General features: G+C 36.1%; 1 protein-coding gene across 1 annotated transcript in view; it reads left to right on the forward strand.

Moving 5' to 3' along the window:
- The window catches only part of BRIP1 (BRCA1 interacting protein C-terminal helicase 1), a 60,156-nt gene that overhangs the window by 13,827 nt on the left and 21,423 nt on the right, over window positions 1-24,906 (forward strand). Inside the window, exons 9-13 of the mRNA XM_010285615.1 lie at window positions 730-862; window positions 1,372-1,523; window positions 2,166-2,337; window positions 2,455-2,592; window positions 3,014-3,175. Of these exons, the coding sequence (XP_010283917.1) occupies window positions 730-862; window positions 1,372-1,523; window positions 2,166-2,337; window positions 2,455-2,592; window positions 3,014-3,175 (757 nt within the window). The remainder of the gene's footprint in view (window positions 1-729; window positions 863-1,371; window positions 1,524-2,165; window positions 2,338-2,454; window positions 2,593-3,013; window positions 3,176-24,906) is intronic.

Here is a 24,906-nt window from a genome sequence, read left to right on the forward strand (position 1 = left end):
TCTGCTTTTCTAGACGGAGGGAAGGTCTTGTAATACTGCAGGGATGATGGACACATTCAGTTACAGAAAATTTTAGCTCTGGCACAAATTAGATGATCTGCACGTTTAGATCATATTTTTAGGAAGTCCTATCACATTTTGCATTGTAGGTACAATTGCAATTCTGCTTAGTTTTCAAATTGTAGCAGAGTTACAAATAGCTGTAGGTAGGTTAAAATACATGCTTTTTGTTGCCCCGCCTTCCCTTACTGTGAATAAATACTGAAAGTACTCATTTCATGCCTCAAGATTTGTTCTTAATAGGAAAGCCTGCAATTGGCAGGGATGATAGATCAACTGGCATCAGAATAATGAGTGGCTTTAAAACTACAGCAGAAATGTCTCTTAAATGAGCCTGACATGTTACATCATAAGAACATACTATATTTTAATCCTTTTTCTTTATTGTAAAGAGATTGTATGATGATAAAATATAGATGTATAGGGACAAGTTTTCCTCTCACTTCAGTGAGCTGCATCAAGAGCAGTTCTGCAGAAGTTAGTTCAGCAGTCAAAAACGGGTGTAAGGAAGAGTAGAATCTCTCTCTCTACTTAGATGTAGTAAAATATTTATCATCGTCATAGAAGTCTGGTGCAGTTTTTGAGGTCTGTTTTTGTTTTGTACCTGCAAAGTATCTCTAAATCTCTAAAATTTCTACTGAAATGATTTCTGATTTCTGTCTTTCACAGCTGGTTACAGGAGAGGTCTAGTGAACTAGTAGAAAGAGAGTATGAAACCTTCTGTAAGGTTTGGAGCGGAAAAGAAATGCTCACCTTTTTGCACAAAATGGGAATAACTGGTATTACTTTTCCTATTTTACAGGTAATGTTGTATGCTATATAAAGAAGTACCAGAGTACATAATATTGATGTTGTTAAACATCTTAAAATGCACATAAGTTAAATGCTAAGAGATCATCTAATTTACTGCAATACTGAAAAGCTGTCTGAAAATGATACCTGATAAAAACCAGGAGCAATCCAGTTGAGCTACTGGAATTTGTGGAGAATCAATGTTGAAGGGATAGAACAGATCATGTACAATTATTCAAATTGAACCATTGAGTCACTGGTGGTTTTGTCTGTTCTATCCATCTGAATTTTTATTGACTGTTGAAATGTGTTTACACTGTTTTCAAGTTTATCTCTCTGTGTAAGCCAAATATTTGAAAAGAGTTACTTTTCCATTCCAATTTTGTCTTTGGTCTAACTTTACAGGTATCTTAGGTGAACTTTTAAAACAGTGTGCTGATAATCTTGTATCTGTATTAGCTTTGGTTCTGAGAAGATACTTAGGATGTTGTTTATGTGGAATTTGTTTGCCTCTTGTAGAAACATCTTGCTACTGTCCTGGAAAAAGAAGAAAAAATAGCAGTGTTTGGTAGAGAGGAACTTATTGAGATACCGATTGTGAGCCCTGCCACTCAGATTGTGCTGAAAGGATTATTCATGGTTCTTTTATGTCTTTTTAAAGATAATAGCAGGTCAGTGCAAACACATAGCCTGAGCTGTGTTTAAGTGATTAAGTCAGCTGTGTTGCCAAACTGCCTTTATAATTTGTTCAATGCCTCAGTTATGGTGCCTGGCTTCTGAGGAAAACTAACATTTTAGAAAGCTTTGGAAAAATCTGTTTATGTGGGAAGAATTTAAACACTACCAAATTATTTTTTGCATTCATAGATGAATTCATATATTGAAGAAATTTATTTGAAGGTTATGTGTAATAAGTTAAATATGCATGGGCTTTGTTTTTCTACATAGCATTTATCATTTGGCTGTCTTGATATCTTGACTACTAATGCCAGCAGTTGCTCAAAAATTCTGATTTAAGCCTTATTTTTAAATATTAATTATTTTAAAGTTTCACTGTTTTTTCTGAAAGGGAAACTGGCAACTGTTGAAATTTTAAATCTTGAGCAGGGTCACCTACTTCTAGCAAATGCTGTTTTACACACTGCATGGTCCACAGCTTTCCTGTTTTTAGGCAATATACTGTATAAATTTATTTTTTATACTGAAATTGTAAATGCATTGTAGCAACACTGTCTTTGCTTTGTATGAGCTTAATGCTTGCGGTCTGATTGCTTAATTGTAGTTTTTATTGATATTTATGTATCTCTACATAGGTATGCAGATGACTACAGAGTTGCTCTACAGCAGACTTACACTTGGATGAATGAAAACCAACCTGATGTTTCAGATACAAGTGCCTTCTTTACACGACCCAAGCATAAAAGGAGTTTGCGGCAGAAAACCGCAGTCCACGTGCTTAATTTCTGGTGCTTGAATCCTGCTGTGGTAAGCTGAGTGTGAAGTAGAATGCCTTAACTAATTTGAGTGATAATGAATACATAAAAGACCTTAAAGTGATTGTATTGATTGCCTAAGTTCCTTTTTTTTTTTCCTCCAACATAGGCTTTTTCAGACTTAAGTGATGTTAGAACAATTGTTCTGACATCTGGTACACTCTCGCCAATGGATTCATTTTCTTCAGAGCTTGGCGTGAAGTTTTCTATTCAGTTGGAGGCAAATCATGTTATTCAGAACTCACAGGTAAACTTCTGCAGCGTTGTTTCCTCTCCTGAGGTGTAATGCTGACCTGTTTTACCTATTGTAAAAGAAAGAATAATTTGCAAATAAAAATGATGATGAACCCATTCTGTAAGTAAAAAGAAGGCTATAGAACAGGCTATTATTTAGATCAATGCAATTGTAAAGTAAGTTTTCCAATGAAAAAGGGGGCAATTTTTAGACAGATACTCCACTGGAAAAGTTGAAGTCATGCTATTTTGGTAGTACCCATCTTGTATCAGTTATTGCACACTCTCTTCTGTTTTTAAGTACCGAAATCAGTTTGTTTAAATATATCTCAATATTTTCCTTCACATTTAAAATTTCGTTATTTAACCTATGTAATTTAATATAGTTTGTGTCACTGTTTTAGAATTAACTTCTTTAATATGAAATATACCAGGTTTGGGTTGGCACCATTGGAGCAGGCCCTAATGGTCGGAAGTTGTGTGCCACGTTCCAGCATACAGAGACCTTTGAGTTCCAAGATGAGGTGGGAGCGCTTCTGCTTTCGGTGTGTCAAACAGTTGGCCATGGAATTTTGTGCTTTTTGCCATCCTATAAGGTAAGGTAATCTTAATTTATATTCTTCCTCTAAAAACACACACACTCTACTTGAAAATGCACCATGTAATCTTTTGCTTTATGCATCAACATATATAAATGTTTATAAAGTAAATATATTGTAATTTCTTGGATCTCATATTGACTGGCATACAAGTTTGTTTTCTTGAAAAAGCATGTTCGTATTTGCTTTCAACAGGTGTTTGTATCTTAGTTAATGAGTACAATTGTTTCGATTAGTTTTACCAAACAAAAAGTCACTGATCTGTAGTTTTTTCTTAAATCATTTCCCTGAATGTTTTGAAATTATAAGTAAATAAGTCTCCTCCATGTAAGCACATGTTATACACACAAAGTTTCCTTTCACTTGGCAGCAAGAATGTTTTTGCACGTTCTTTGTATGCGATTTGAATGCAGTATTCAGCCAGTTATTTTCTTCTTTCCTTGTTTCTTGTTCCATTGCACTGCATTGGAGATTCTAGTGTATTTTTCTTGAGTTGTGGGGAATTGCTCACTGGCATTGGCTGAAAGGAATCAAATTTCTCAATTTCAAACTATGTAATATCTGATTTCAGTGACAACAGATATCTAATTATGGTTAATCTGTTCCTCACGGAAGTTCTGCTTTCTTCTCTGTTATTCTTACTGTTATTTATGGTCAGCTCTGAGGAACAGGAATATAAACCTGCAATATAACTCTGTAATTCATGCGCATTTTTTCTTGTAATGCTTGGAAGAGTGACTTTTTTGCATTTAAGCCATCATTTATTATTTTAAAAAACCCTCTCCACAAACAAAACAAAACAACCTCTCAAAAAAGCAGAAAACCCAAAATCCCCAGCATGGTGGAAATAAAGGTTTCAGACCATTTCCCTCATCTCTAAGGTTCTTTAGCAGAGAATATTTAAAAAAACAAAATAAACAAGATTCCTTCTTTTTTACAAAACCTTCATGTTAGTTTTATTATTTAACTGAAGAGGCTGCAAAGTGAGGGTTTTTTCTTTGCTGCTTGTCTATAAAGAATTACAGTCATCAGTGCAATTACTGACAGTAACCATTAGGTGACCACATTAGACCAGGTAATGTGCAGTCACTGAAAAAAGCAGATTACTGACTATAAATTTATTGAACCTAACTCTCAAAACTCTGCACTTTATATGCAAAGTTAACAATCTGAAAATAAATTTTGCATTCAATTTATTTAAGAATTGTAATGGGAGTGTATTTCAGTTTTTACTATCGTCATCACTTTACTAAATGTTGAACAGTGTGCGATGGTTGATCTTATGTATACAGACCTGACAAAGTGTGTATGAGAATAGTAATCTGAACTGAAAGTATAGAGAGACTTTGTAATGACATTTAATAAAGAAGGAAAGAGATTGCTGGACAGCTCTGGTACCCTTCCCCCTCCCACTGCCCTTATGTTTTACTGAAAGGTCACCTCGCTAAACACGTTGAGTGGTTTTTTTTCTTTGTGGGAACACTTCCATGATCCTAGCGAAAGTATTGATAAATATAAATTGCAGGCAATTGAAGGATGGTATTTTAAAATCACATTCCCAATATTTTTGTATGGATGCCCTTTTTCATTCTTCTTTTATTCTGGATTGGGTTGCCTTTGAGTCTGAGATTAATATGTTGAAAACACAGAGTAATGTAAGCATAAGCATATTAGTACAGGGAAACAAAGGTATTTTTATTTCATCATCATACAGAATATTGCTTACATACACATTTGCATTTCAAAACTGTTTCTCAGCTGGGGAAATTGCTGTGTCTCAACAAATGTAGCTATTAAAGAAATTGTTCAAGACTATCAAGATCTGATTAATACATATGGTCATGTACCTCACTAACTATTATGAGTTAAGCAGACTTTTTGAGGGCTCAGCCTGTTTTATGAATTGGAGTTTCAACCTTGGAATAAGTGAAAAATAAAGTTTTTTTCAGATGTCTGGAAGGCTGAAGGCAATGCTCTGAACTTTGAGTACCATCTATCTGGGTAATTTGATGGAGCTTGAATTTGCAGAATCACAGAATCACTAAGGTTGGAAAGAACCTTCAAGATCATCAAGTCCAACCATTAATCCAGCGCCACCATGTCCCCTAAACCATGTCCCGAAGCGCCACATCCACACGTTTTTTAGGCATGTGCATTGGGTTTCAGTTTGGTTACACTTACAGATGCATTTTTTCAGTTCAGCATTCTATTTTAATTTTAAGAATTTGTGTCTCAGCAATAATGTCCTTTGTTCTGCACCTCCAAAAGAAGCCCTGCTTCTTGGGTGGCTCTGTTTCAGTACCTCACTTCCAGCACTCATGCTGCATGTTTCTACCTGTTTGCCTGAAAACCTCTTTGACAATTATCCCTAATTGGTTTGCTTTGTAAATAAAATTAAGTTTGCTTTTCTGGAAAGCCCATTATTAATTTAATTCAGGTAGTAAGTTGTATGTTACTTTCCTTGTTTATATATAAGGAGAGTGCTAGAGACAGAAATAGCATCTTACTGCGCTTTTCCTTCACTTTGGTTCACTTTGAATTTCATAGACTTTTTTCACTTTAATAAAATACAGGTGTATGCTCTTTTTTGTTGTAAGAATGGTAAACCAACATTTTTTGGCCTCAGTCTATGGGAATATAAAGAATGGAAGGTGTAACACCTGCCACAGTAGGCAGAAGTTGAGAACCCTGCCTGACAGAGTTTGTGATGAAAGATGTTAGGACCCTAGAGCTACCACGCAAGCAGTGTTCTCTTATTGCTTGTCCTGTTATTCAGAACTTCATTACACGGTGTCATAAATAAAATTAATTTATGGCAGAAATAGAACAAATAATACCATTTGAACTTCCAAGTCTGGAATTTAAGGGGCTTTTGTGAGTAATATTTATTTCTCCTATTTTGTCTGGAATTTCAGGTTGCTTTGCATACATTAAACAAGTAATCTTACAATATTTGGTGAAAGTGATGACCCCTGTGTTCATGTTAGAGCTGGAGAAACAAATTGGCAAAAATTTAATGATTTGTTTCAGACTTCTGAAGTGTATGAGATATTTTTTCTCTCTATTATACTCACCTAGAAGAGATACCAACCTACTAGAAAGATTCCATGTGCAAATAAATAGAGGGCAAGTAAAATTTCTAAATGTCACCACATTAGGTTAATCATAAAATGAGAAGACTGGGTGCTGCTTATAGAACATCCGAGATGAACGTTATAGAAGTCAGTAGAGTACGTTGCTGTAGGAGCCAGCATTTTAGTCACATACTCCTTCCAGTGCTAATGCGTGCAAAAAGCATCCATTAATGGCTTGCATTTTTCTCTATTAGCTTTTCTCCAGGTATATTATTTTGTGGGAGATTCTGTAGAATCTGTAGAAGCTGTCTACTGCCAGGAAGAGGTAGTAGTCACTTCTCTATATTTTGCTCCAGAGTGCCCCTTACATAATCTGTAGAATGTTATTCAACTGTTTTAAGAATTTAAAGTCCACAACATTGTAAGCCTGCATCCTTTCCTAATGATCAGTCTAAGAAAAGACTGTCAGGTGGAAGGTGCTTTCCAAAGACCTTCTTACCTAATGTATGAACTGCTGTTATTACAAAAAATTCTGAATTAAAAATAATTCACCTGTTATCTCCCTCTATGCTCCTCCATCCCCTGGGTTTTTTTGTTTGTTGTGGTTGGGGTTTTTTTGCCTTTTTTTTTTTTTAATCAAAGCAGCTGTAGCAAAAAGAGCTCAGTGCAGTTTTGTGGGAAAAGGTCTGCCACCTTGTTATCTCTCAGTAAGTTGGAATTACTAGATGGAGTGTGAATACAAAAAAAACAATGGTAGATAAACTTGGCTTTATCTTAAGTGTTTGAATAAACATATTTTTCATGGAAGAGTGGCTGTTTAAAATATATGTATGGCAAATATCTGATGTTAAAAATGCAGTGGAGGAAAACGTGTTGGATGAGGAGATGTGTATCTGATGCACTGTTTTCTTCATATTCAATAGGTGTCTGTTATGAACGGCTGTGATGCCATTTTCATTAATGGAATCATCTACAGTAACATACAAATTTTTATTGTTGTTATAGGAGTTCTGGCACATTAACTTTTTTAAAAATAAGCTTAATCTTAACATTTACTAAATTGCAAACCTAGATCATTTTTAGGGCTACTAAAACTGGTGATGCTATGCAACAAAAATGCATTTATGTGAAAATCAGTAGCAACTCCAGCAAAAACACTCTATAAAAGAGAATATCAGAAGGTGAAAAGATTACTCAGAAATCTAAGATGCTTTTAAACAAGATTAAGATAAGGACCATTAGGGTTCATGTCGCTGACCTGTCTGCATTAAGATATATCTTGCCTGGTGCCTGCGTCTTAGATGATTCATTCAATATGTGTCATATCAAAGTCAAGGTATCCAGCAAGGAGAAAAATGCTAATGCTTATAAATTTTAGTGATATTCCATCATGATGAATTAACTGACCTTTCTTTAGTAGCTTTTTTACAAAATAAGCTTTGGACAATAATGTTAATGTTGGTGTTTTTGTTTTCTGGTGCGCGCTTTTTTTTTTTCCTGTGGCGTTGTTGGTTAATTTGTATCTGCTAATCACTGAGCCATAGCTCGGAAGTAACATTTTTAAAGTAAGATAGTTGCTCAGAAGGCTCTGAATGAGTGTTTTCATCAGTAAATCTTATAAACTGATAAGTGTTCTTCGCTTGAGAGAAAGAAAAAAGTAGTAAATAAATCTTGGTTTTCTCCTACACCTTTAAGATGTTCTCCATTGATTCAAATTAATCATATTTCTTTTATATCTGCATTGTTTTACAAAGCCTTAACTTTGGTGGTCAAATAGCAGTTTTACTGTGTTGCACAGTGTTGCTGTGTATTTTGCAGTATACTGCATCAAATTGTTTTATAGAGGGAAATGTCTTGGAAAAATGAAGAGAATTTCAAGAAACACCAGCCTTAAAAGATAGAAATAATAACTGCTTTGTTGCTGTCTCATGAGCCTCTTAGAAGAGGCTGGATGATCAAAATCTACATTTTAAAAATTATTTGCCTTACTCCTTATGAAGTATTTGTATCCAAATGTCTGTAAAATAGATTCCTTTTTTTTCATACCAGTTGTGTTACTGTTTTAAAATGCAGGTGACAGTTTGAGGTTTACAGCTATGATGCTATATGAATTTTACCTCTAATGAGGAGTTAATTACAAAAGTAGTGAAGATAATAGAAATGGAAAAGAAAATGAATGCAGAATTTTAAAGTGTTTCTTATATTGCATTAACATTGATTCGTTTTGGATGTATAATTTCCAGCGAATTAATGTTTGTAGGAGAATTTAGTGAAGAAGAATGAAAAAGTAGCAAAACTTTCTTAGAACTAAACAGTAGCTGCTGGCAAATTGTTGAACTGTCTAGAGCTTTTGCTGTGTACTGCAATGATTCCAGGGGCTGTTGAAGAGTAACTAAAAAATACTGTGGTGGAACAGTGTAGTCTAAGGTATTTGTTTCCTAGAGCACTTTTCTTGTGGATGACATTTTTTTCAGACTGACATGTCTAGTAAGGTTAGCTGGTATATCCTAAAGAAGGTTCTCATGCATCCCATATTAAGGGGCAGCTTTGAGATTTGTTCCTGTTCACCTGCCCTTCATTGGAAGCTGGAACGGAGGAAAAGAACAACAGAATAGACAAAGTAAAAGAGCAAACAGGAATTAAAAGGCTAATGGAAAGCACTGGTCCATTATTGAAGTAGCGCTTTTGTAACTAAGGGTATAATGTAAAAGCAACCAAACCCACGAGAAAATAATACATTTTAGGTGACTTTATCACAGATGCTATTGAAGTTTAAATATGAGAGTGAATATTTGTAATACAGTCAGCTCTAACAACAGTTAATTGTTACTTTTCCATGCAAGTTAGCATGTACACGAGTTTTGTGTACAATAAATCTGAGACCAAACTATTCAATATCTAATCTTGAATACATCTGGCAGTCTCAATCCTACTACTAATGAACAAATACCCTTCATCATAAATTGACATTACCATGTACTATGTTAGTTAGGAAGGCAGAACTATTAATGTGTAGGTACAGACCAATTAATGCTGCGTTGCAATTGCTGATTTCCTTGAGAATTTTGGGGTAATGATAATGGTTATAATGATAAATATATAGTAACTTTTGTCACGTGCAAAAAATAAATGTTGAATTTCACATTTGAGTTTCTACATATCTCATAATTTTAAAAGCTGCTAGTTCAGGGAGTAAGTTCCATCAGTCTCATGCCCTTTTCCTGTTCTCTTGGCTGATCACATTTTCTTCAGTGAGAACAGACAGGATTGGGTGACAGCAAATCCATTTGGACTGGAACACCTCTGTTTATCATCTCGGTTCCTTTTCCATGTTTAAGATATCAACGAAAGCTGTAGTGAAGTTGCAGACAAGTGCTGTTTACCATGCTGTTGACATACCATTCTTGGCAGTATTACCCAACTTCAGGTGAGCAGGTCTTACCAATATCAGTTAACTCCATGAGCAGTGTAGAGCATGGCAATAGATCTAACTTGTGCTGCTTTCAAACAGACTGAGAATCTTCAGGTTCGGTCTAGGTAGTTACTTGGAATAAACAGGAGGGACCTCAGTTTAACCTCTGACTATCGCACTCTTCTGCCATTACGCAGCAGTGTGTCTGCATTGGATATAAGACCAAGTCCTTGAATACACTGTCTCCTGGCCTGGACATAAATGTGCCACCCCTATATATGACAGGCTGAGGGAGGGATACAGTTTCAGTATTAGTTCTGAATGTCTGGCTCTTCTTAGTTTAAGACAGACCCTTTTTATTACTGAGATTTGTATGAGGTTGGTAGAAATTTTTTTTTTTTAAAGTCGTCTATGTCAGAGTCGCAGAAAATGAATTGGTCATAACGCTGAAAAAAGAACAGAATATTTTCCTTTCTAAAACTTTCCTGAAACACGGTTTTGTAAATAAATTATAAAAACCCCATTTTTTTTTCCTGCCATCAATTAAAAAAACCTGCTGCCTTCAGACAACTCTTACTTATTTAATAGATTACTTCAATAAATTTACAAAAGATGGTAGTCTGTTTAGCCAGGCCTATTAAAAGCATTAAGATTTGAGTACTGGCTGTTAAAATGAGTAAATGGCAATATCACAAAGTTAAAGAAATGCCAAAAAACATTTTCCAGAGTACTGGGATTGTAACAATACCATTAATGAGGGCAAAGAGGTTTTAATGCAATTTGCACATTCTAAAGTTTCAAAAAGAGGTTTTGAGTTAGTGCATTATTAATGTTCTGAACATCTGGAACTATGTAAGAGCCATAGACATTGAGCAAGTGCAGGGTTTCCCCACTAGGTCTTATGCTGACTGATTTCCTCCCTAGCGAAAAGCTTGTTTTAAGAAGTTTGAGACAGTAAGATGACAATATCCAGATAAGAGATAAACATTCCACAGTGCCTTTTTGCTTGTAATGTGTACGGAGGAAAAATTGAAAACCATTAGGTTTGTGTAGTTAAAAGGTGAATTTGAAATTAAATAGGAAAATAGTTATTTGCACCACAGATGATTGCTCCGTGGTGTAGTTGCACTGATTGCAGAGTGCTGATGTGAGAAGTTATCTAGTAACGTCGGGTGGGTTCCATAAGACTGCTTAAATTTTTCTGTTGGGTGTGTTTGGGTGTAATATGCAGGGATAAATGCTTTATCAAGAGTAATATTGTCCTTGATATTCCTGTTGACAGCTGTAGGAGTACTTCGAGGAAGTAGAAAACTACAAGTTTACTCCTGTGTGTAAAAAATTTGCAGGATGTGGGGATCTGCTCACATCAAGTATGTTTTATGACAGAAATTTGGTCTTAGAAGTTACATAAACTTTAACTTTCTGCATAATTTTCATGTTACAGAATGTAACTTACACTGTTACAGCTTTAAAATTACACAAGAAATGGAATGTTTCAATGTGAAATCTAGTTTTAGATGTTGTAACTATAGCTAATATCCAACATCACATTCATGATGAAAAGAAAGGAGGCCTTTAAACAGGCTGGCATATAAGGGGTAAGTTATGAAATAATTGTAAATTAATAATGATACTCACTTTCTGCACAGCATTTGCTTGCTGCTCTCAAGGGAAAGGCATTCTCTTACTCCAGAAGCCTTATTTGTTTGAGCCAAACAGCTGCAACGGTGCTATTACAGTATGTAAGAAACTCTAAAAACAAGAGAAGACTTTAGGGAATAAAATTCTGTCATCCTCGCTATCTCAAACTATGTTCAAGTACCTCACAATGAAAGTAGAGCAAAATGATGGAAGAGTAATTATGTTAAAGAGTAATTATATTAAACATGTGAGAAGCACTCTGTGTCTCTTTCCTGGCACGAGCGACTCTGTGCAATGCCCTCTGGAAGTCACTGGAGTTGTTTTCAGTGACTGCAGAGGGCTGAGGTAGGGCTCATGACACTGAAGTGACCCTTTGGGTTTTTTCTTTTTCTTTGAAAAGAAAGGCTTAGTGCCAGGTTCTAAAGCTGTGTCTTTTGCCTTACTCTGATGAAAGTCTTAGTAAAGTGATTTCAGTCTGATGGGGCAAAATTTTGGGAAAATGTGATCTAAAAAAGCCAAATTCTAATGACTCAAAAACTATGCGTTTCAACATTTCTACCTAATAAGTGTAGATAGAATTTTCTTTTACTTGTCCACTATTGTTTCTTCATTGCTAGCTTTTCACTCTTGCTCTGCACTGGTAGTTTTCTTTCTGATCTTTATCTCAGCTTCTTCATGTTTTATGGGGGGGTTTTTGCTCTCATTTATCATATACAATATCTACTTTCAGTTTTATTCTCTATTTGTCCATCATTTAAGCATTTAATCATTTAAATGTCTCTAGTATAAACTATCTAGCTATTGGGGCCCTCACATTCATCCAAAAGACAATTTTCAGGCTTGCTGTGCATTATCTGAGGTGTCTTCTGAGAGCTCCAATAACCCCTGTAAATCTTAATGTGATTTCTGAAGTCTGCAGTTTCCATTTTTCCCAGTGACTTGGGTATAGCAAAGACTTGTATGTAAAAATCACTGTGTGTGGTGGAAGATTTCAACCATTCCAGCACACCACTTTTCTCTGCCTAGGGTACTCAAGACTATTGTGGTGGTATCGGTTCAAATAGAGAAGAATAGTAACAGAAGGAATAGTGAAATTAATACAAAAGAATTAGAGTGTTTCTGTAACCAGGTGTATAATCTTTATCCTCAAATTCTGTTGGCAAGTCTCCTTCTTTCACATCATCAATTCAATCAAGTTACTCTGGCAGACTAAATTTGAAGATGGAGCTGGCAGTTCACACCCTGGCAAGATCATTTCTTGTGTAATTATAGAGGCTACAGCAAACTTATATCCTTGAAATAAGGAAGCCAGAATAGTGCTGAATTATGCTCCAAAGGAGTAATTGAAGTTCTCCTAAACTTCTAAAGCTGATGTGTGTTCTATTACAATGATTTATTAGAATGTTTCCACTTTAGCTTTTTTTTTCAACCTCTTGAGTTGTTTGGGTTTTGATTTTTGGGGTGTTTTTTTCCCCACTGCTTGGTTACTGATGGCTAATTTCAGTTTTGACCATCCACATGTGTTACACCAAGGACAAAATTTTATCTTTGGGGGATGATAACTGGGAATCTGAATAGTTGCACAATATTTGTTTTCTTTCTTAAAGGATCCTAGATTACTGGCTGTGGAGTAATTTTCATGGTTTCTGGGAAATTAGAGACGATCCAAACATTAGATATGCTTAGAGAAGTTAGAGGAGACGATTTGGCAGCTTGCTGCTGAAGGGTGAGGTTCTTCCCCCTTTCCATGTGATTGTTCTTGTGCTACTCTGATTTTTGTGTCGGTTGATTCAGATCTCGAGGACAAAGGAAAAGTTTTTACCCTTTATTTCCACACACACACACCCCCGCCAGTTAGTTTCCTGCTGGCCTTGTGAACCGAGTTGACTCACCTGGAGGCAGGTAAGTGTCAGAGAGAGCTCAAGGGAAGAGATGATATTGTGCACTCAAGGAAGGGAGCGTGATCATCCCTTTTACTGCTAGAGCTCAGTCTCGGAGATGAAACATTACTGTGCTTTTTTAAAACCCGTTTTTCAGCGATTGACCTTAATATGGGAATCTATAAAAGATACCAATCTGGAAATTCTGATCTTTTTATGAAATATGGTATACAGTGTACAATTGTTAGTATGAAATTGCAGCATCGTTAACTGAGTCTGCCTTTACCGCATATTGACCACATGAACTGGAGAGTTACTCCAGTAACTCTCAAGTGAATAGTCTGGGTGAATGGAAGTTTGGGCGAAGTGATACGAAAGGAATGAACTGCTCTGACGTCGCGTTCTGTGGAAACCCATAGAAGCTGTGGGAGTGGCAGAGCCATTTGCTGTTCGTATGTACTTCTCATTGCAGTCAGACCCTTTTACACACAACCACCCCTCGAGTACACAACGGCCATTGTGACTGAGTGTTGCAGCAGTTCGGTGCTGTTGGCTCAGGAGAAATTTCTAGGTGTGATTTGGGTCCAACCTTATCTTTTTGAATTACTGGCTACAAAGAATGAACAAGTATCCTTTCCGTGGCTTACTGAACTGCTACCGTGACCAGCAAGGGACTTGCAATTACTCAGGTGCCCTGTGGCACTTGCTTTTTACATGGAGCAGATACACTTTCTGATAGCATCTGCACATTGTATAGAGTAGAATCTGTAGCGACAGTCTGTGGCAGATTATTGGGTATTACGTCTAAAAAATTATATGCCATACGGTAGATGAGTATTTTGCTTGTGAATTTCACACCCTTAGAGCTGTGCAGTTTAATATTTTATTATGCTGTTAGTTTAAATACCCTGAGCATACAGCATCAGGAAAATAAACTAAAAATCTATTATTGTTTCTCACTTCTGAGCTCTGACTTGTCAAAGTGCTGCAAGCTGAATTGTTGTATCTAGTTAGCACATGCTCCAATTTCAGTTGTAATTAACACTTTCTGCTTGCACGGTTTTCCTACCATTTAAGTAGTAACTGCATTGAAAATGAATTTTCACAGTCATGAAATTTTCACTCTGTGAATGGTGGAGTCCAAATAGTAAATAACAATTACAGTCACCACGTGTTTTTTCCTCAAGAGCTTTTAATGAAGGGCAGAGAAAGTGGGATGGAAAACAGTAGTTCTTAATAAGGAACAATATTCATAAATAACATTATTTTTAAGAAGAAAGTGTAACTTGCACAGGTTACTTCGACGTTACTGTTGTTCTGTACCATTGCAACCTGCAGCTTTCCTGGTCCCTTTGGCAGATCTTAGAGGTTCATTGCCTGATGTGGTAGAGATGCGACTTCTTCATGTGTCAAAACCACTATATATGAGATAAAATATACTTGAAAGCACATATTTAGGTAGAATGTTCTGTATCAGCAACGTAACAGGATATGCAAGAATTTGAATATTCAATGTATTGAAAGGGACACTTGAGCTATTTTAACTTGAGAAAAAATCTGCTGCATTGGAAAGTCAGAAAGCCTATGAAATTGTGTCTTAGAAAATCATGCCTTAGGCTTAGTTGCTAATTGGGTAAGCTAGCTTTGTGACAAAATGTAGTTGGTGAGGTGGTGTATTTTGAAGAGTATTCATGGCATTTTGATTCAGTTCACAGTGCAAAATTTGCAAAAATGTTTTGAAACATAACTTGCACAAAACAAAACTTCTGTTTTATGGCTTACAAAAGAGCCAGTTGGCTGGTTAGTAGCCAAATTGCAGTGTGTTACATCTGAAACTTTGTTTTCAGCTTTTTCCTCCTATTTTTGATCATGAGGTGAGACGTTCTTTCTTAAGAATCAGGTACTCTGAAAGGTCTGTTGTTCTTCCCTCTTCCTACTTTTTTTTGTCATGGAGAGGAGATGGAGTTGCATACTCTGAAGAAATACACTAGCTTTTTTTTTTTCTTTTACTTTTTTTTTTTTTAAACTGTAGTATATATGGTGAAGGTATATCGAGCATTTACTGTTGGGAAAAAGGTCGTCCAAGTTACCTAAGGTCAGATATGTATTTTTCACTTGGGAAGGAAGCATATGTAATTAAAAAAAAAAAAAAAAATCCAAACACCTCCCCAAACTAGAAAACCAGCTCCTTACTTAGCGTAACTTAGCACGGTTCCAGTGAGGTCGCTGGATTTATGGTATAGTTTGCGTTTAAGGATCCTGATTCCAGGTTTTCTTCCCCAGCATCAGATTCTTTTTGTGAGATAGATAACCATTCCCCATTCATTCGTATTATTTGTGCTATTTTATCTACGGAACCCTGTCTTATATCTCGCTTGTTATAGGAATGTTATATACTTAGTTAACTTGGGCAGATTGCTTTAAAATTTTTTAGTAAAGTCATGGAATAGCTTCTTGCTATGTAAGATTAATTGCTTATTGTTCCCTCCTTAATTGCTGCTGACTGAAGTGCATGTTTCTAATACTGGTGACGTTGGTGAGGGTCATCATTTGCGTTGTCATGATTGCAGAAAGTTTTATCACTTTGCATTTCTGTATTTTAACTTTTGCTTCATTCTTTGACTTAGTTCTGGAATTGTACTGATTTCTCTGTTTAATGGTCCTACTTCCCAAATCAGAGGTTTTAGATGTCTCCAAGAATCCGAGCCGATTTCGTTCCCTGTTATCATAATTTATCATTATCTAATTACCTATTCAGAGCTAAACATCGAGCTTAATATACATGGTTGTTGCTGCAAAATCGTCTTAGTTCTTTTACGTGCACTGATTTGCTGTACAACAAGGGAAAAATGACTAAACTTTCTGAGAAAGTAAAGAGACTATTAAACTTCCTTCAAATTACTTAACTACAGGAATAAACTGCCTTCTATAAATTTTAAAATATTTTCTGTTGGTGTTAATAGAAGACTAAAAGCTAAAACCTGTTACTCTCCCACTCGTGGAGTCAGTTCCCCGTGACAGGCATCTGTCTGCCCCCATTTGCTGTGTGAGCATTCGTGGACTTGGTCGGCCTCGTGCCTAGGACTGTGCTGCACGTCTGTGTGAATCAGTTGTCCCAGATGGTACTGTGCTTCACTGCTGATGTGCCACTAAGACAACCTTGTCTTTCCCTCCCCCCCCCGCTCTTTATTCTGGAAAAAAAGAGGTCAAAGATGACTGAGCTTGGTTTTTGACTGAAGACCAAGATGCTGACTTAATTCATGAACAGCTAATAATTTTGTATTTGATTCCAGACCAGGATCTGAACAGTCCTTTTAAAAAGAAATTTTTCTAGAGAGCTTTTTTTTTGGCGTGAAGGATTGCTTTCTCACTGGAATGTGAGAGTGTAATGATAGCCTAGAATGAATGTACAAGCAGTTCTTGTAACACAGAAAGCTGTTGTCTTGGTTAATTTTAAAACCACAGAAGAATCACTAGTTTGAACCAGGTTGTTTAGAAACAGGTATGATGGAGCTCAAAGACTGAATACTTCAAAGACTATTGAGATTGTTTTGTGGTAAAACATGTTGGGTTTTTTTTTAATCATTTTCTATAAAAAAGCTTCTTTAACTGTAGAAGCAACATATTAACCATGTTATTCTACAGTCTTTGGCGTGCAAAACATTTCATTTTTCATTACTGTTGTCGCCGTTCACATATTCCATTATTTAAGGAGGTTATTGAAAAATTGATGGTATGTTGGTACCAGAGAGACATCCTGTAGGCTGCAGTGTTGATTTATGGCACATGGAACACAGTTCAGTGCTTCAGTTTCCTGCTGGTGAGCGGCACTTTGTCATTGTCCCTAAAGAAAAATCATACCAGTGAAATCCCCTGTGTTTCCCTCAAGTTGAGTGATGCATACTTTTTCTTTAGAAGTGATTATGAATTATTCACCTTTTATTGTGCTGGAGTGTGCACATGGTGATCAGAATCTTGTTCATAATACAGAGTTTTTCACCATGTTCAGGGTTTAGTTTAATTATGTAGTTGAGTTGCATGGTAGCTTTTATCTTTTTTCTGTATTTTTTTTCCCCACAGTGTGTCTGCCGGGTCTGTGTAGGCTAGCACAGATTTTACCCCGCATTTCCTGCCATATGTAGGTATCTCAACACATAGAGTCTTGGTCCTAAATGTTTGTTTTTTCTTTCATGTTTGTTTAAAATTTTCCTTGAGAAAATAAGTACTTAAAAAGACACTTTTTTCACACAAGTTCTTGATAATCACACAGAGACTTAGATGTTTTTGAAGTTTTATTCTTCAAGCTGATTTTCTGTTGCGAAGAAATGGTAGAGAGATCTAAGTGAAAAATCTCTTGAAATAGCACATGTAGTAGTGATACAGATTTCCACCGAGGGCAACTTTCTCCTGGGAGATGTGTTGAGGAAAGACTCCATGATATAGACCACCTGTTAGGAAAATTAAAAGGCTGTGTGATCTTTCTTCATAACTGTGGAAGAGACGTAAAACGTCAGAATAAATGTGTGACTTGGGTCGAGGTCCCTTCGCAGCTTCCTGGATTCCATCTCTGGACCATTGAAGGCTTTCCAATAAAATAACTTTTCTTATAGAAGATAATAACCTGCTGAGCGTTGATAACTTCCGTGATTTTGTTTCCATTTTGGAATCATGACTGTCTGTGCAGCTTAAGTTTTTAAAATCACTTTTCTTTTAACTGCTTTCACTTCAAATATATGCGTTCTTATTTTACGTGCTTGATTTTTCCTGTAACAGATGGTAAGGGTTAGCAGTTAAATACACATTAGAACATCTTCCTCATCAGCTGAAAAGGAGATGTTCTAAAAAAAAAAAAGGGGGGCGGGGAAAGACAGGAATGTGTGTTTTCCTCTGGAAGTTGAGCATACGTTCTGGTCTCATTCCTTCACAATGTCTACTTTATTTCAGAACTTTTCTAAGGTCTTTCCACATTAAAATTCCTCTCTATGTTGCCTAGTCTTCATATTCCTTAAAACAAAGAAATCAGTCTGACAATATTATGATCACTGTATTCTTTAATTATTAGTTTTACAATGAAATGCTTTCTTTTTCCTGACAGCAGAAAAAATGTTTCTTTTTTTAATCTTTCCTGTTTTGCGATTGCGGAGCATTTCACTACAGAGGCTCTGTAACACTTTGGGAAAGGAAATCGCACAGATATTGTTCTGGAGTTAGTACTCTGTAAACCAAGTCTGGTTCAGAAGAGCACATCTTTGCATTGCTGGTCATAGCCCCACGATGATAATAAATAGTTGGGGAAACGTGCAGTAGAAAGGAGGCATAGCCTCTCCTTGATAAGGATAACATCTTTGTGTAGCCTGTTTCCATTAAAATGCTGCATTAAATCAGTTTATTTTTGGTACATAAAGAAAAGATTACCTGTGTATATATACATTTATATGGGTATTTGGTATTTTTCTCCAGTTTCCTATTAACAGTGGGATATGAACATTCTATTTTGAAAGTAGATTTTACTTCACAAGTGAAATACTTTAGGCACAGATATTTTCATGTTGTCTTTAAATGAAATGTGCTATAATTAGAAATGGAGAAAATAGAATCTGAAGCTTAAAATACTTTTTTTTGTGAATAGATGCATCAGTATTTTGTATCAGCTTAGTAATTCAAAAGAATGAATTTTAAATACCTCCTTGTATTACGTTAGTTGCCTCTCTTAAACATGAAGAGGTTTCTGCGAATCCGTCTATTGCTTAACCTTTCATGAAAATCTAATTGAGTGCGAACAACTGCTTAAATAATTCAATGAACTAAGTTATTCTTGGCTGGTATAGTCCCAACCTAGTGCAGTGCAAATGTCTGGGTGTCAAGCAAAATTGAGGGTTTTTTTTTTTCGGTGAGAAATGAGATTAAGAATAAAAGCACTGTTGAAAGAGTGAAGGAAAAAAGATTAAATGTAAATTAGCTCACCAGTTTGGTAAATGGCTAGTTGCCAAAAGGTGCATATTCTTTCAGCCCTCTTGAAAGCACGTAATATTTTTGGTTATGTTGATAAATGTTACTGGGTTTCATTGCTTTCTTTTCACGCGTGACCTTTTATACTTTTTAAGGGACACTGTACTTTTTATAGTACTATTTTAATAGTTCTAGAATGCTATTCCACATTTATTTTAAAGATTTGGGTAATGGACATTAGATTTTATTGGTTAGTTGGCCCAGACATTTTCCCTCCTGTTTTTGGAAGGAAACGTAGCATTTTCCTCTCACACGAATCCTTCCAGGCAGTTATCTCTTGTCCCTTCAATCTTTTATTCCCTTTTCATTCTTCTATTTACTTTCTTCCTTCTACTGTTCCCTTTGTGTTCACTTTTAACCACAAAGGACTTTTTTTTTTTTTTATTAAAGGTGGAAATAGAATTAATTACTGATCCCATGCCACCACACTGGCTTTGTAAACTGTGGTTTCCCCCAAATTGAAGAGTTCCAATAGTTCTGGAGGTCAGTTACCTACAGGATTTTGGGTCATTTAGTACGGAGCCTTGGCAACCCTTTTAGTTCAGAGAACAGTCAAATAACTTTTGCTAATTCTATACTTTTCCAAAACATCTTAGTTCTTGAAGAAATTCATTTAATACGAGCCCGTAATACCAGTAGGTAAGTGCTGTGAAAAAAGCGGGTGGAGTCTGGCCAGATACATTCTCCAGGGTTACTTTGAAATAACATGAATTTAAGGCTGCTAGTGTTTAAGCAACGTACTAAACACATTTATTTAATAACTGAATGTATTTTGGGATTATCACAAACACAGGGACAGTTTCATTCTTTCATAATAGAAGTAGAACATTTAACCAGGTAATTAACCGTCATGCTGAACAGTCAAGAGCTTTGAGACCACTGGGAGAGTGGTTTGAACAAAAAGTCACAGCTGTAGCGAACCAGCTGACTCAGCAAACTGCATCATCCTGGAAGCTTATTAAAGGTAATGCAATACCTATGGAATTAGATACGTTATAAAAACATCTGTGCCTTGAGATCATCAGAGGATTACTTTAGTGGAAAATATGATGTCCTCCATCCTAATAGCTTGAATTTGTAGAAGGATCTGTCAGAGCATATAGTTTTTTTGTTTTGTTTTACTGAAAGGAAGAGAGGAGGCAGCTGATGCAGATGCAGGTTGACTTGTCAGTACTTTTTTTTTTTTGTAGACAGTCCAAATAGTGAGAAACATTTTGTAGTGAGAAAAGAAAACTGCATTTCTTTTTGACATTCTCTCTGTATGTAAGGCTTTTCAGTAGATGCAGAAGAAAAAAAAAGCCGCCTCTTTGGTTTTGACACCTGTTATTTTTCTGTCAAGATACAAGCACTGCATTGAAGCAAAAACATTTGATAAAACTCAATGTATAAATTTGGTATCTGCACTCCTCTGCCTCGTCCACTCCACTGCCTCCTCCTGTTGCTTAGATAAGATAAAAGCACTCACTGAAGGACTGAGTTACTCAATGTCTTGAAGCAAAACAGGGTTTATGAGATCAGCGGAAAAGGAGGAGCGGAAAGATACAGGAATTAATGTCTTCTGTTACTGAAGAAGGTATAAATTATATTTACATCTCAAAATTTAAAGAAAATCTATTTAAAATGTTAGGCACACTGCTGGTGAGCCCTGTCCTAAGTAGTATGTTTTTAAAAGACTTTGCCTCATGCACATTCTTAATGACCAATGAAAACCTTTTAATTAAAAAATTTTGCAAAGAGCAAAAATTATTTAATACCAATAAGTTTTATTGTTAGATGTCTGGAATACTGTCTCTAAGCAATTTAACTTTTTTTTGTTACCAAATCACTTACAATGTCCATCAGTTGCAGGTTTGCATCTCCCGTGGTCTATTTTATGATGTATTTGTTCTTTTTTATAATGTGTTATCGAAATTGAAATGCTAATAAGACATTAAGTGTTGCATACTTTGGAAAGGTATAAGACCTTATTAATGTATGTTTAAAATATGCAGGGATACCTGTTTCATTTTCATAAGCTTAAGTATGACTCAGATGAGAGTAGAAGTAGGACTGGTTTTAAAATTGGAGCAGCATGTGTTAGAAAAAGTTTTATTGTTTTATTTAAATGAGTAGGTTTTAGTTTTGTTCCCTCATCCTGTCTAGATTTCTCGGCAGTTGGAATTGCCTTTGGATACATTTTCTTTACTTTGTGGTTGGTTTTGTGTAATGGGGAATTTGTGGCCTTTTTCACAATGTAAGATCCTGAAAGGACCAGAAGAGCACAATTCAACAGGTTTCCTTGTCTCTCTCTGAATCTAATTATGGTTGCTGAAACAGTTGTTCATCCTGTACGTGGAGAGAGGCGCAGCTGGATACGGGCACATACATCTGCAGCTTCTTAACATGTTTTTGGTATTGCAAAGTTAAAAAAGAGTAAATGTGTAAGGCAGTTCCAAAGTTACGTAGAAAAAGAAACTGTTTAATGAGGTAAAATGTAATTTCCCTAGTCTGTGTACGAGGAAAATAACAGGATGTACTTCAGTTTTGTAGATGTAAAAGCATATTCTTCTCCATCTGCCAGAGCTTTGGGGGATCCCTTTATTCCGTGTTTGAAATCTCTAATCTGTCTGTAGTGTTCTAGTTTAGCCTAGATTCCCTTTGGAAATACGTTCTATAATTAATCTCTCTTAGGCATTCAGCAGGGAAAGGCCCAGGCCAATCTCTTCCATTTGGCATGTCTCGGGAAACTTCAGGTTTTACAAACCATAGCTGGAAATGATCTTAAGATGCATATGTCTATATTACACTTTAAAAATACAAAACACACTACCCTATAAAGTAGCCTTGAAATTAAAGGGAAAACGTTTGTATTATGAGATTTTAGCTGCTTCTAAAACTGACACCGCCTCTTTCTCACTCCATTTCATGTACATGTAGAATTTTGGTGTCTATCTAGAAAGTGCATTAATGGGCCGATATTTAAAAGATTATGTCAGAGTACATCATTATAGCAGCGCTGTACCTCTTTGTGTGTCACTTTTACGTGCTGGTGGTTTGGACGATAACCCTGTTTTCTGCTAGTGACTGCTCTTTTAGTCCCAAGTGTGGCATAGCCCTCCTAGTTCTACCAAAACGGACTCAAGTGAAGTAAGTCCTGTTGCGCAGCCTCTGGGTCGGCCGTAGATGCCTGTTTTTCGTTTCTGAAGTTTTGTGCTGACTGCATATAGAACTTCTATTTGACCCTTCAAACACGTTTCCAGCCCACTGGAGACACACTTTGATTTGAAGCAGTGCTTATTCAAAAAGAAAATTCTAGTAGCAAACACATGAAGAGCTCTGCATGGGAAAAGGCTTTTAGATCAATGTTAGTCCCTTGGGAATCTCTGACTTTTTGCACTAACAGTGGTGCCAATACTCCGATTTTTATTAAGAAAAACCTAATGGCTGTTTCCTTTCTCCCCCCAGCTACCCTTTATATCTGAATAACAATGAAGAGTGGAAGTTCATATCATTAAAACAGGATGGAAAAATACTGAATTTGGAGAAGTGGGTTTTTTAGTGTATAATGACAGACTTTTAAGAAGGTTACAAGATGTTTGCGTAAATTTTGAGCGTCTTGAAATGCCTTTTGTTCAGTCATTATATAAATGTATGGGTAACAAGACAGCATATATTTTTAAAGGTGCATAAGAATATACAGTACAATTGTAACTGATAGTTATTATTAAATAGTTAATAGTTGTTAAACTAGCCAATAAAGCCAGAGTTATTTTACTCTGCTGTCACGTGCTGCTTAGGTCACTATCCTTTTTGTCCTGTACTGCTCTTGAACATCCTTTCATATTTTAACATGTTCCATAGCCTCCCTGAGCACTTTTTGGAGGAGGGGTTATTTCTGTGATGCTTTTTTACTCTGCTGGCAAGGTGCAATCCATTCGTCACACGAATCCATGCTGAAATATTTAACGAAAATTCCATGTAAAGAAATTTAGTAGTGGGCAAGAGCTAGGGAACACTAAACCCGAAAAAGTAACTCCTCGTGTTACAGTGTTCTCTGTTAGACCCTCCCTTATCTCCGGTATTTGCTACTTCAGAAATCACTGTCAGGAGGTAATGAATACTGCAGAAAAAGTGCGTCCTCAGCAACTTGATTGCTGCACGTTAACTTCTGAACCTCATTAAGATGCTGGAAATTACAATGAACTTGCCTTAGGGTAAAATACATTAAACAAACCTTCGGTCTTGCTTCATAACATGGGAAACGCCTAATGCAGTTTTTGGCACTGTATAAAACAAAGCAGCAAATGGAAAGGGGCAAAACTTTTCCTTCGTGGACACAGGATGAGAGGATTTTGTCTGGGAGCAGAACATAATGGCAAGACATGTTGAGAAAACAGTTTCCCCCATTCCCAAACTTCAAGAGTGCTTCAAAAGCTGCCTAAAAAGGAGGATGCTGACAAAGATGAACAGTTAATCAAAGTACTTAGCTCATAGTTTCTGTGGATCATAGCTTACAGGTGTCTTTAAATTGCAGAAAGGACAAAGCTATCAAGGTAAACATCCTTCAGTGCATGGGAAGATGACAGATTCCTTCTAACAAGATTTTCTGCTCTCCTGGAGGAAGACCATTTGTTAATAAACCATTTGAGAATCCATTTTTAAGGGATTTAATAAAATATACACAGACTGCCTTCCACTGCAGAAACTATTATTCCCTTGGGTAGAAAAAGTGACTGACTGTGGGCATTAATGGTTGCTTCCTGTGATTCCTGGCATTATATCTTGCTCCCATTTGCACTTTTTCAGCACGAAGTTAAATAATTTTTTATGAGAATCCTGCACTTGATTCTTAGTTCTTACGAGGCATGTATGTGTTCTATATTTTATTTATTTGTATTGTCATGTCCACAATTCTTATTGTTTTAGTGGCTGTGTCTATAGCATGGGTATTGTGGCATTTGTGCATGCTGTCCTGGGTACCAGAAAGTTTCCGTATCCAGCAAACTCCATTAAATGGAAGAGGTAATAGTTTTTGTGTGAGTTGTTTTAATTGTTCCACTCTTGCCAAAGATTTTTATGAATAATTCACCCTTTTCCATGAAAACCAGTGGATTTTCTATTGTGATGGTTGCTGTCAATTAATCCAACCTAAATGATTCTGTGACTCAAAGAAACCTGAACCTATTATGGTCTAATAGATACTTGCCTGGAGGGGCTGGGTAACCCACGAAAGAGAAAAGATGTTTTCTTAAGAATTTGGAGGAAGGTTTTCTACTGTCATCTTTCCAACTATGAATATAAGTTATAAGTCTTTCAAATATGAGAAAAGTACAGTGGAATTGAGGTAATTACTTAAAATTACTTTATTTTAATTAATTTTAATTACTTAAAAGTAATTCTTGTAAGGAATCTTGCCCTTTCTGAGACTATCAACAGACTTGGTTTCTCTTAAAGTAAGAAACAATTTTTCCGCTAAGAACACTTTGTAAAGGGTGTGTTTGTGAAAAATACCAGTTGATTTCAGTAGCTGAGGTGGGAGGAGGAGGAGGAGAAAGTCAGGGGCAAATGACCCTTAGAAGTCAAAGCATGGATAATTTTATGTATGTAAATGTCAAATTCAGTTATACCCAAATACATCCTGTCTGTATTATCTTGTTGGCCTCCTTCTGTCCTGCATGGTAATCAAAAGGCAGTGCTAGAAGTGAATTTAGCATAGATTGCTAAGTCAATGCC

The sequence above is a fragment of the Phaethon lepturus genome, unplaced genomic scaffold (assembly GCF_000687285.1).
Source record: "Phaethon lepturus isolate BGI_N335 unplaced genomic scaffold, ASM68728v1 scaffold40844, whole genome shotgun sequence".
Lineage (NCBI taxonomy): Eukaryota > Metazoa > Chordata > Aves > Phaethontiformes > Phaethontidae > Phaethon > Phaethon lepturus.